Source organism: Pezoporus occidentalis, unplaced genomic scaffold, assembly GCF_034315485.1.
Source record: "Pezoporus occidentalis ecotype Australia unplaced genomic scaffold, CSIRO_AGI_Poc_V1 ctg1, whole genome shotgun sequence".
In the NCBI taxonomy this organism is placed as follows: domain Eukaryota; kingdom Metazoa; phylum Chordata; class Aves; order Psittaciformes; family Psittacidae; genus Pezoporus; species Pezoporus occidentalis.
Genome location: NW_026912778.1, coordinates 17,688,724 through 17,701,737, shown reverse-complemented (window position 1 = coordinate 17,701,737; position 13,014 = coordinate 17,688,724). Strand labels below are relative to the sequence as shown.

The 13,014-nt window shown below is 38.7% G+C and overlaps 1 protein-coding gene across 3 annotated transcripts in view; it reads right to left on the bottom strand.

Moving 5' to 3' along the window:
• Positions 1-4,509: 4,509 nt before the first annotated feature.
• TEC (tec protein tyrosine kinase) overlaps positions 4,510-13,014 on the bottom strand; it is a 49,638-nt gene continuing 41,133 nt past the window's right edge. For all 3 annotated transcript variants that reach the window (XM_062607553.1, XM_062607563.1, XM_062607572.1), the window contains 7 exons: positions 12,052-12,126; positions 11,116-11,287; positions 10,741-10,957; positions 10,162-10,226; positions 9,002-9,120; positions 8,494-8,651; positions 4,510-5,606 (listed from right to left, as the gene is read on the bottom strand). In XM_062607553.1, the coding sequence (XP_062463537.1) occupies positions 5,529-5,606; positions 8,494-8,651; positions 9,002-9,120; positions 10,162-10,226; positions 10,741-10,957; positions 11,116-11,287; positions 12,052-12,126 (884 nt within the window). In that variant the 3' untranslated portion in view covers positions 4,510-5,528. The remainder of the gene's footprint in view (positions 5,607-8,493; positions 8,652-9,001; positions 9,121-10,161; positions 10,227-10,740; positions 10,958-11,115; positions 11,288-12,051; positions 12,127-13,014) is intronic.

Genomic DNA, 13,014 nt, shown 5'->3' with positions numbered 1-13,014 from the left:
AAAGGAGAATGTCAGATACCAGAATGATAAGACCAAAAGTAGTTCTTAGCTGGAAGAGGAAGAGCCCTTATGGGCTTTGATTAGACTATTTATCTTGAAAGTCGTGGGGCAATCTCCCTTAGACTGTTACATCCTGTGAAGAATCTGTTGTGTGGGAAGCTGGTGAACCTATAGTAATCAGAAGACACTATCAACTGATAAAAGTTTCCACTGATGGCTGTGCAAAGTATAGCAATTACAAACACCTAAGCCAGCTGACACTGACGTTTTTCTTTAAGAAGCAAGGTAAAAAGGTATGGGCAATGCAATTTTTTTGCTGCATAATTTCTCAGGGTACATTGAACTGTTCCTCACCTGTCTAAAACTGTTTCATAAACAGTGAGCACCATGGTGGAAAAAATTCTTGAGTTTCTTTTACTTGAGCCAGTGCCAGGAAGTTCAACTGGTGTTTATAGTTAGTGATTTGGAATATGACTAACAGTGGAAAGAACATGAAACTTGAAAGCTCATCTTTTTCTTCTGATTAAACCATCTAGTCTATTTAATTCATTAATTAACTCATTAGATTCATTAATTAACTCATTAGATAACTTGCAGTCCTTATAGAGCACTTAGCAGAAATATTTCAAAGCAGCACTGCAGAGATTCAATGTAATGCTAGAATGATCTTCAATAAGATTTTAAAGATGTGACTGTTACCATGAAAGTCAGAGGTTCAGACTGGTGTTACGGACATGTGATTGTCTGGCTTTTCTTTATGAGCCCAGCAATTTGAATCAATGTATAGCATAAACTCAGGGATCCTTTCTGCCTTCAGTGAATTTGAGACTTGCTCCATTAATGGACACTTCTAGTGTTTGACACCCACTTTACTGGGCTAAAAATAAATGAATGTGAGATGTTTTTTAAAATATCCCAAATATTAAATATTTAGTCATTACAGAAAGACCCAAAGCTGCTCTGTGATGCTGTTTTAGAAGGACTTGGCCAACACTACAAATGGTGAAAGCTTCGATACACTAGATGAATAACTTGATTAGACTGGTTCATATCTTGACCTTCTCCTAGCAGCCAAGGAAGATGCCTACACTGAGGGCTGCCTCCAGGTGCCACAGTAATGCTCACTGCAGAGCTACAGGAAACCTGCATTTCCTGCCTGAAGCTTCTCACAGCTACACACACCCTTCCTGTGACTTGGGCTTTTCCTTCCTTTTTCTTCTATTCAACAGCCATCAGATGAGCTAAGAAATAATAATAATAACTTGTATTTTAATACAAAGAAGCACTATATTTTAAAGTTAAAAAAAATGAAAATAGACTCTTAGAATTTACTTGTTGTTTTAAATATTTCTTCTTGGTTTTCCTTTCTACTTCACTCTACCTCAAGTGACTGATATCAATGGAACTATTCTATCTGATTTCCTTCAATTTTGGACCAAGAATATTTTTTCTTAAGCAAAACACTGGATTTGTCAAAAGGTGTTATAATCACACATAGTATTATAAAGCCTTGACTCTATCTCAAGTAACCACATTAAAGAGTTCATAAATTAAAGATTTATCAGTGAGAGTTGTGCTTCAGCAAGGAAATCACATTTTGGATTCTGTATTTTGAAGAGAACCGAGACACCAATAAGATTTACCATGCTATGAATAACAGACCATTTCGACAGGACACAGAAAAGAAATATAAGCCAACAGAAAGATCTGTTCCATAATTTTTAACAGTAAAATCATTTTGAAGTCTGTTAAAACAAAGTACTTGTGGACCTGTGATTATTTCCAAGTCCCACTTTTCTGTTTCCTACCTAACAAAAGATTTTACCAAAAATTCACATCTTGATTCTTTTAAATTCACAAGAAGGAAGGTTTCTCCAGCATCCACAGCCCCACTAAACCTTTCAGGCCACATTTCTTTGAGTTCTATCAAAACATAAGCTACACATTTTATTTTGATCCTCAGGGTAGGTAATGGTGGTGCAATTAAAATTAGTAGCTTATAACCCAGGTTTCAATCAAACAAGATGAGTATTTGAGCTGCTGAATCTAGACTTTGACAGATACCTTCTTCAGCTGCGCGGAGAATGCAATTTCTCCCATTTTGGATGAAAGCTCACAACTTCAGGCAAAGTTCAGCCAACTCTACAAATAATTTACACAAATGAAAAACGGAGCCCATGTCACTGCTCATGTCTGTCTTTCTGGAAGTGATTATATTAGGAGGAAGACACTTGTTTTTAAAACTGTGTCATGTTATCTCCCTGGTGAGAGATTAACAAATATGAATCCCAACACTACCACAAGGCCCTTGTTAAGTATGATGTCCAAAAATCAGACCTTTTATCATGCACAGATTTGAAACAAGAGATCAGGGGAAGAGAAACGTGTGGATGAAGTGGAAGTACTAGGAAACTGGTGTTGAAGCTAGCCTGATGAATACTCAGCCTAAAATTTGCAACTGACATTTTGATAACCAACTTGAAGCCTGAAAACAAATTTATCTGTGCACAATAGAGCAGATGGAATGTTAGAGGAAGAAGAATAAGATTGTTCAGCTATCAAGAACAGCCATTTGCTTGAGAAGCTGAAAGATAGTCCCGCAAAAACAAAGACAACATAGTGAAAACACTCACGTCCTTTGAGATGGTCTACTACTGACAATAAGTGGCCTGATAAAGTTCCACAACACCCAGCAACAAGCTTTGGTTTGATAAATGTCTGTATAGTTGGCCAATTAACCCACCTTTACATGTGCAATCTTCCTCCTATCTTCAGTTATAATACTCTAATTCGCAGCCTTGGAGAAGTAATACCAAAGTTAAAAGCAACAAGTTCAAAATCAATTTTTATAATTTGCATTTTCTCATTTTATTATTTCATATATTTCTTGGCTTGGTTTTGTTTTCGAATCCACCTTTTCTCAAAGCACTACTAATTTTGAAAGCACTGTAGTCCACGTCTGAGATTCAGTCTTCTAGCACGTTCTGCAAGCAGCTCTTGCTCTTGCAGTGGGGCAGGTTTACTGTGTTCAACACTGCAAACTCAGCCTCACCAATGAAACACAGATCATTACTGTAATATATGGTATGCTTCCTAATCTGGTATGTCTGTCAGTTTTCAACAGCACTAAGAAAAATGATAATATAGTAGAAAGACATACATAATTTGCTTCTAAAAACACTTGAAAAAACAAGCTTTCAATAAGCTAAGGCTTATTGTCTTTCCTGTGAGCTTACTCTGCTCTGGAGAAAAGACAGCTCTAGCTCTACTTAACTTTTTATTTTATGTCTATGACGTATAGGGTTTTAAGACAGTACATAGGACTCTCTCCCTATCTGTATGTAAAAGTAAATGCATTGCCAAATCCATCATACAATGGATTCGTATTTCTGCAACAGTTTTGAAAGACGAGATGAGAACTCTGAACAGAGATCACCTGAGCAGCAAAGAGAAAGCTGGTTGGTACTTTTATGGCAATATTTAAATAGCTCACTTGATAAGTACATCGCTGTTGCACAAAACAAAACTGCAAAAAATCAAAATACACAGCCCAGTTTACTTACAGGTAGAAAGAATCATGTTTGGTTGTCCACTTATATTCAAATCAAAATGCAAACCTCTCTTCATCAGCTGTGCCAGTAAAACAGCCCTGAGCTCCTCGCTCTGATATAAAACATGGTGAACCACAAATACTGCTTGACCCCGCCTACTTACTTTTATTAAATTAAAAAAAAAAAAGCTGCAGACTAGGATGTGAAAAGGTGCCTGCTTCCTGGTGTTCAGCACGTTTTACACAGCCAAGTTCTTAAACTGCAATCAGTAGGGCTAATTATTACACTAAAAAAAGGGGGGGGGGGGGGAATATAGCAGATGTAAATCACAGCATTTGGTTCTCCAAATTTCCAAAACTGACTACAGAAACGCTCAAATGCAATTTTGTTGGAAGGTATTAAGCTAACTGTAGTTGCCTTTAACAGTTTGATTAGAAGCATATTTCACCATACTTCTCTTTGCCTAGTTGCAAAGGAAAACAAAAAAAAAAACCACCCCAAAGCCTCAGTTTTGCACAGTGTATTTTCTATTATACATGGTACAACAGCATAAGTAACAAAAGAAAAAGAAAATATGTAATAGACTTACTTAGGAGGTGGCTGCAGCAAAACTGAAGTGCAAATACTCCTCATATCCCCTGGTACAAAGTTAGATTAATTGAAGCAGGCTTCAGCAAGACTGTGGAGGCATAAGCCTGTAGCAGAGCGAACAGGGTATGTTACATACAGGGTTATGTACATACAGGATATGTAACTTCTAGAGAGAGTTCAGGCATTTCTCCACTGAACACTTCATCATGGCCAACTTAATTCAAATATACATTCATACTTCTACATATATATTTAATATAGAGTCTACATACACACATATGTAAATGGACTATCAAAACACTGTATTCACATAAACAATGAGTGTGACTTACGATGCACTAACAGCAAATGACTGGCAGCTCATTAGTTGGTTCCAGACTTTCATTTTATTTATATACACACACGTAGTATGACATTTTCTGTTAAGAACAAAAATGCTAGATCACTGTATGTACATGACAGACAGAAAGAAGAGACCTTCTTAAATACAGCTGAAAGTTTACTTTCATTTGCAACCTCACATATTTAGTTGGGCATGTTAGTGAAGGTAAGACAAACTTGTGATTGAAAATTTCAAGAGAAAAAACACACTTTACATAAATAAAGGCATGGAGTTTATATATTTACATACATACAGCATATAAATTACTTCATAATTAATGTAAAAGAAGGTACTTTGGTACACTGACAGTCAGTTTTTGCTGAATCTTGGACTTACTTCTCATAAGTAACATCAAGACTAACCACAGGAGGCCTCTGGTTGACCAAACAGCCTAGAATGGCATGGGGCACACACAGCTCCATCCTGAAGCAAAGTTTTTTTGAGTGCTAGACTAAACTGAATACTATGCTTTTAACAACCTACTGTGCAAATGAAAGAGGCACATTTTGTGTTCTTGACGTGACATAAACCACCTATCAGCCAAGAAAAATAATGTTTCTGGAGAATCTCTGGAAACATTTCAATGTCAGTAAATAGCCATTTATAGATGCCTTCAGTTTTTAAGCATGCAAATCACTATTAATACTACTGCCTGCGTAAAGAGAAACTCAGAAATGTGGACTGTATGTACACAAACCCAACTAAATGCAAATTAGGCTCCTGGGCTTTGGCCACATTCTCTCTTCCTCCATGAAGAGCTCAACTTTCCAGCTGTGTGGTTTCCCAGAGAAAATAGAAACTGCTACTATTGCTGAAGAGACTTTGCTCATTTCCCAACATCATGTAAAACCCTCATTGTACTGGAGTGGATCAGATGCTGGAGATTCTCCACACTATTTAGCAGCGTTCAGCAGCTCACAGGATCAAGCCTTCAAAAAGAAATGGTGAAGCCACATCTCTGGAAAGAGGCTTCTTTCCTGTACTTGTGCTGCTGCTGTGTTTTTTCAGAAAGCATCTTCGCCCTCTGCAATGTCAATGATTGTGTGAAGCAACTCTTCAAACGTTGGGCGTCCCTCTGGTTTCTAAAAATAAAAAGCATGCACAGCTGTGATCACAAAGCAATAAAGTTGTGTGGATTTTGCTAAATTATTGGTCTTGATATCATTCCTGTGGCAATTAATTTACTGTTCATTAAACGTGACAAGCAAAAATATCTTGTGTGGATTATGGATGTGTCGCTATCTCAGTAAGCATCACTTTTTTTATGCTCTGAAAAAGCATAAATAAGCATTGCTGGACTGCACCCTTCACATAATTCATCGTTTTGCACAGGGCAATGCTTTTGCATTTTTCTTCTCTATCCCCACCTCCCCCCAGTGAACTGCTCCAATCTTTCATTATGCAAGTTGTTCATGCTCCTAAGGATTCTGAGTGTCATTCTCTGAGGCCTCTTCAACATTATTTTTTTGGCTCTGAAACTGTGTAATAAACTTGTGCAACAGCATCCTTCATCTACTTCATTTTCCGGAGTTCCTTATTTGTTATAACATCCTGTTTGTTTTGTCTCTCAACTTAGTCTCTTCGTTGACCTTGCTGAAACAGTTATTCTCTGAATACAGGTAACCTGCACTTTTCCTCCATTTACCAACCTCTTTACGTTTGTATCACCTGCTGAATTTTGAAACTTCAGTATTCACTTCCCTCTACATTAATAAATTTGTTAAATGAGGACTGATGTATCTACAGTTAATAATATTTTATGACAAAGATTGATATTATGTCGTCATTACTTGTATCCTGCTTGTGATTCACAAAGATTCTTCCTCTCCCATGTGATGACTGCTTTAGATTTAGATTTAGACTGCCGATGACACCAAGCTGTGAGGTTTGGTTGATATGCTGGAGGGAAGGAATGCCATCCAGAGGGACCTCGACACGCTTGTGAGGTGGGTTGATGCCAACCTCATGAAGTTTAACCAAGCCAAGTGCAAGGTCCTGCACCTGAGTCGGAGCAATCCCAGGCACAGCTACAGGTTGGGCAGAGAAGAGATTCAGAGCAGCCCTGCCGAGAAGGACTTGGGGTGTTGGTCGATGAGAAAATGAACATGAGCCAGCAGTGTGTGCTTGCAGCCCAGAAAGCCAACCGTATCCTGGGCTGCATCAAAAGGAGTGTGACCAGCAGGTCGAAGGAGGTGATCCTGCCCCTCTGCTCTGCTCTCATGAGACCTCACTTGGAGTATTGTGTGCAGTTCTGGTGTCCTCAGCATAAAAAGGACATGGAACTGCTGGAGCAAGTCCAGGGGAGGGCCACGAGGATGATCAGGGGACTGGAGCACCTCCCGTATGAAGATAGGCTGAGAAAGTTGGGGCTGTTCAGCCTGGAGAAGAGAAGGCTGCGTGGAGACCTCATAGCAGCCTTCCAGTATCTGAAGGGGGCCTATAGGGATGCTAGGGAGGGACTCTTCATTAGGGACTGTAGTGATAGGACAAGAGGTGATGGGTTAAAACTTAAACAGGGGAAGTTCATGATAGATATAAGGAAGAAGTTTGTTACTGTGAGGGTGGTGAGCCACTGGAATTGGTTGCCCAAAGAAGCAGTAAATACTCCATCCCTGGCGGTGATCAAGGCTGGGTTGCACAGAGCCTTGGCCAACATGGTCTAGCATGAGGTGCTCCTGCCCATAGCAGCAGGCTTGGAACTAGGCAAGCTTTAAGGTCCCTTATAACCCAAACCATTCTATGATTCTATGATTTTATTGTTAATAACCCTTGATGAAATCAGTATTGTTTAATCAAGTCATCGATGCTAAATAATTCCTGTAAATACATATTAATATTCAAAAACATTAATAAATATCATGATCTTTCAGGTAATTCATTATTCCATTTTAATGACTATTTCAAGCTGGTTACCAAGTACAAAAAAAAAAAAAAATTAAGTATCTGTAGTTTCCTGTCTCCTGTGAACAGCTTTTTTTGAACTACAGATACTGTCATTCCATGGCCCTTCAGGGCACTGTTGGTTTTTTATCATATTTTTGTCGGCATAAACCAACTGGTTTGTAACTTTGAGATCTCCACCAGGTGGCTTGATGGCTAATTGTTCTCTGTTTCAGCACCTTTGAGGAGAAGACAAAGGTCAGACGGTACATCAGCTTTATGATGGGAAAAGAGCAGTTTTTCCCCAGCACCCCTCTGACAAAAACTAACTAGAAATAAGTCATGTAGCTCTTTCCATTCTTGGTTTCCTCGACTGCTCTCTCAAAAGCAGAGGCACCTCATTAAACGCACCTATGCTCTTAGACTTGCAAACCCGAATTTAATACTTGATCAACTAAATCAGCATAAAATTTTTATAGTATTAAAAGCAAAAAGTCTGAGAGGTCTGACCTCTGAAAACTGTACAGTGAGTATCATTCCAAGTTAGGACCATTAACAGGATTAAAAGTACAGTATATTTTTATCTTTCTTTATAGATTTTGGGATTTGTATTTAGAGTCAACTGCAAGTCAGTCTTTATTTCCTATACAATTTATGATCAGGTAATGAAGCATTCCTTTGAAAATATTTTCAGTCATTCTGGCACGTTTCTATAATGATTAACAAACTAAAGCAATGCAAAAATCAGATTCTTCACCTCTGGACTGTTGACTGAATTTTTTTACTAGCACAATTCATATGCAAATATAAACGTGACTAGCACCGATTTAGCAATTACTTCATTTTGTTACTAAATGCTTTTGCACACTTAATCTGACAGTCCATTTATTTCATATAGATTTCCTTGGTTGTTTTTGTTATTGCACCTCTAGTTCACTTGCAAACCAGGAGGAGATCTCTGTCTTAGCGATAAACACATGAACAGCTAAGAGAGCATGGATACAGTCAGAATGCTGCAATAGAGACTAGTTTCTCTCGTTAGATTAGCCTTTTTTCAATTCAAAGACAAATAAATAAGAGAGTACATACCTCCTGCCAGCACATCATCATCATTTCATACACCTGCTTACAGGCTAGTTTAGGACGATACAAACGATGTCCTTGGCTAACCATTGTTACTACTTCATAGTTGGAGCTTTTTTCAAAGGGCATTTTTCCTTCTGTAAATACTTCCCACATTAAAACACCTAAAAACAGGAAGATAAAAAAATTAAAGCAATAAGTAAATACCTTCTTAAAAATATGTTTATTTTGAGCTCTGGGCTCAGGGTTTCTAATAGGTAAACAGCTTGAGATCATTATTTTATAAAGTGTTCACATATATCACCGCTGAAAAAACAACTTTATTCTAGTAGCACGGATTTTAGTGAATGACAGTTAGAAAAGGTTCCTGCAGAACTTTATGCAAGCATGAAACCACGGCAAATGGTTTCTCTGAGCTGCTTTTCAGCTGACTGAATCCTTCCCAATAACTGGAGTTTAACTGCTACTGATAAAACGTAAAAATAGTGCTTTCTTTCAATAATGAACGTCATACCGAATGACCAGACATCTGATTTGCTGCTGAATCTGCTGTAATTAAAAACTTCTGGGGGGCACCATTTCACAGGAAATTTAGCCCCCGAGGAACTTGTGTATTGATCATCAAGGACATACCTGGAAAAAAAAAAACCAAAAAAAAACAAACCTTCAGTCGGTCTCCAAGCCTGCAAAATGCAGTTTAGATTTGGATATTAGAAGCTCCTATTGCCACCTACTGGCCATGACTGTTCCCATCCCACAACAAAAATAACTTCTCTGGGGCAGTACTAAGGTTTCAGTCAAGACCCAGTTCATTTTTCTCAGACCTCAGAGTCTTCTCTTGTGATTATTAGCTATACAACACAGACTTCCTGCAAGTTACATGTCTCTATTACAAGAGAAAATAACACAAAAGCATTAATTTCTTGCTCTGCTTTTCACTGGCCAGTCTGAATTCAGATGTCAGGGGTCATACAAACTCAGCAGCACAGAAAGGTGGCAAAAGCCCAGAAGAACATGCTGAGACCGTGGTGCCCAACATCTTTGTAATCCCCGCTTCTCACTCCCTGCCTCATCCACACATCACCCACCTGATGCAGCACCCTTCGGTGCTACTAAGGGCAGTAAATTAACCCCTCACCAGGTCTTGGCATCTCCCAGCACTTTGGCTAGCAAGATGCAACTCTGAACCGTCTACCCCAAGTGGCTTTCCAAACAGCCTCTTTTTATCATTTATTTACCAAAATACAGATTAACAACTATTATCACTACAGCATGAGCTCTGCTGTCCAAGAAACAAGCTCTAACATGCTTTCTGCATCACTGCAAGATTAATATTTGTAAGATTTCCACAGATGCGAATAGAAAGTTCGTAATAGAAGATCAATCAGACCATAGAGTAAGTTCAAAGACAGGCCTCTTCACAGTAACCACTAGACACACTTATTCTCTAGAGAACAAACTGACACAGTCTTGATTTTCAGGAATTAGTAAGAAAATTGACACATAACAACAGAACAAACAGGCTTTAAAGGCACTGGAAAATGTGACCAAAGGATGTTCCCTAGAGAGATCAAAAAAGGTAATTTTTCCATGTAATTTTGCTAGGCACATATTGCCTTATGGCTAAGTACATTTCCTAAATCCCCACAAGTGTGTTTGCACATCCAGCCATACCTTGTCATTCCAAAATCTGATACTTTGACCACTCCTGAGTCACTCACCAAGCAGTTCCTGGCAGCCTGCAAGCAGAATGTTTTAGAGTTGTATGAAAAATGTGCAGTCACTTGCAGACAAATTACAACAGTCCAATAAGTGCTTTGTCCTCATTGCTTAATAAGTTGATTATTTTACCAAGTTCAGTTCTGTATTCTCATTATAAAAAGTGATACTGTTTTGAAAATTAAACCATTTTTTAAAATATCACCCAAAAAACTTCTCAAGGGATTCATGAGTGGTGAAAATGGCACCAATACATAACAGAGATATGCTATTGTATCAGTGCAAATAGCCATTATCTCTTTATAAAAATTTCAGAGAGGTTTTATTCCATTTTCTTGGGAGAGAGAAACCTCTTCTCATTTTCTGTACACAGCAGTTTTAGAGACTTGATTAGACCCCGAAGAGCCCACTTCAGTTACATATAGTTTCCTGCAAGAACAAAAGCAGTTATTTACAAATAGGCTGTTCAAAGAAGGAATGGCTAAGTTCAAAAATCAGAATTTCAAAGGATTGTATTGCTTAACGGGATGTTACCAGGTCTCTGTGGATAAAGCTGTTTCTCTCCAGGTACTCCATTCCCTCGCATACATCTTGGCACATAGTGAGCAGGACATCTTTACTCAAAACTCCCCGTTTTTTCCTCAAGTAATTGAGGAGGCAGCCATGCTCCATAAACTCTGTCACGATGTAAATAGGTCTCTGTTGCGTGCACACACCATACAGCTGAACCAATTTAGGATGCGTTAGCTTCCTGAAAAGATTGAGATCATGTTGACATTGTTTCCTCCACCCAGTTCTCCACACCACAAAACTGCAAGAACACCACCTGCCCTAAGTGTTTAATTTATAATCAGTATATGGCATCAGAGGCCTAGAACTGGAAATCGAAGTGCCAAGCACACAACTCACATCATTACTTTGGCTTCTTCAATGAAATCCTCTTCATACATCGCACCTTCCCGAATTGCCTTGATGGCCACTTTATACTGCGCCCTCCATTTCCCCAGGCGCACTACACCAAACAGACCACTCCCCAGTTCTCTCATGAATGTCAGTTCCGAGGGGTTAATTTCCCATTTTTCTGTAAAACAAACCAAATGGGAGTCCATGACTCCTGTATTAAGGAACCAACTGAACTGGTAGGTAATCAGAAAGAGGGAAGGGAAACTGGATTACTAGCGACCTAAGGAATTTAGGGAGAAAATGTCTTAGAATTAACTTAAAAACTAAACCCTGCTGTACCTCAAGAATCAAAAAACCTTTAAGCAGACATGACTTTCAAGCAGCTTCTGAACAACACAGAAGGCAAAACTCAAGCTTTCCTGAGGCCAGTAACTACATACCGGTATTATCAGACTTGACTTCAACAAGCTGCCATCATAGAAAGTTGTGCCAATGCGTAGAAGCTGCTCACATCACCTGATGCACAATGCTTAAAACAGGTTATTCCAAATTTATGTATAGAAAAAAGTAACCTCTCCACTAAGATCAAAGGGCCAAGACTGAGTCAGAAGTCTGGAGGCCTGTGAAGGAGCCAAAGGCAGAGCTCAAGGTGCCCACAAAAGCATGGAAGAAGATGCCAAATTCCCCTGAAGCACCAATGACATGTTATGCCTCTCCTCACTTCTGCCCTTGGCACCACATGCATACCACCAGCCATGATGCCTTGGCATGCCAATCCTCTTTTCAAGGGTCTCAAAGGTACAACTTGGACCCATGTAAGTTAGCATAGCAAATCACAGTACAAAAGTAAGTCTTCAAAAGTTTTTAGAAAATATTGTAGCATCTTAACATACAGAAAATCATTAGAAAATATACGTATACATGAATATAACATGCCATTACCATAGCTGAATCCGGCTGTTGTTGGTGCTGTCATCTTCTTTGGGGTCACTGGGTAACGCAGCCTGGTAACAAGACCTGAGATTCAATGATAATTCAAGAATTAACTTCTGAAATAGCACCAGGCAGCAAGTCAGCCACTTGCTCACTCCAAATTCAACACTGATTAACAATAAGCTTACTATATATAGCTTTGGCCATATTTTCTGCTATTATTTTGACTATTCAAAGTTGCTATGAGAGGTACATAGGAACACTCACTGCATCTAACTTGTTACATCTTCCTTACTGGTGAGAGGAATACAGATATACGCATACATATTTGTGCTTTACAGTTACGCTTAGTTATGCTCAGCCCAATAAAGGCTGAGGACCCCCTTCATAAATCAGATCAGAAAGATTATCTAGAAGTCACAATGTTACTTTTGGTCATTTCTGTTTTGCACATATAAATCCCACCAGCTTCACACAGGGATTTTATATATATAAATAAACGCTGCATGCTAGCTAAATATTCTCCTAAGTACTTGTCAGAACTTGATGTGACAAAAGGAATGAAGCAGTTAAAAAGAAGTAGTCAAATCAGCTAAAATAAATGAAAAGCAGGTTACGGTTTTGGAGCATATTTTCTATAAAGGCGTTTGCCATAATATCAACAGGAAATGCTAGGTCATAAGAATTTGATATAAAGATCTGGAAACTACAGCTCATAAAGAAAATTTATGTACAGACCGGACTTGAAAAAAAAAAAAACAAACAAAACAACAAACTATATTAGTATCTGTGCCTTGAACCCAATTCCTAAATTCTCCCCATTGTACAGTGGGCAGACACCAGCATCAGCCATCAGCCACAGATCCAAAGTGTCTAACCTTTACAAAGACACATCTCTAGGGATTTACTGAACACTACATTACCGTTCTCCTCATCTGTTTGCTCACTGGGAAGGTTAGATCATTTTAAGCA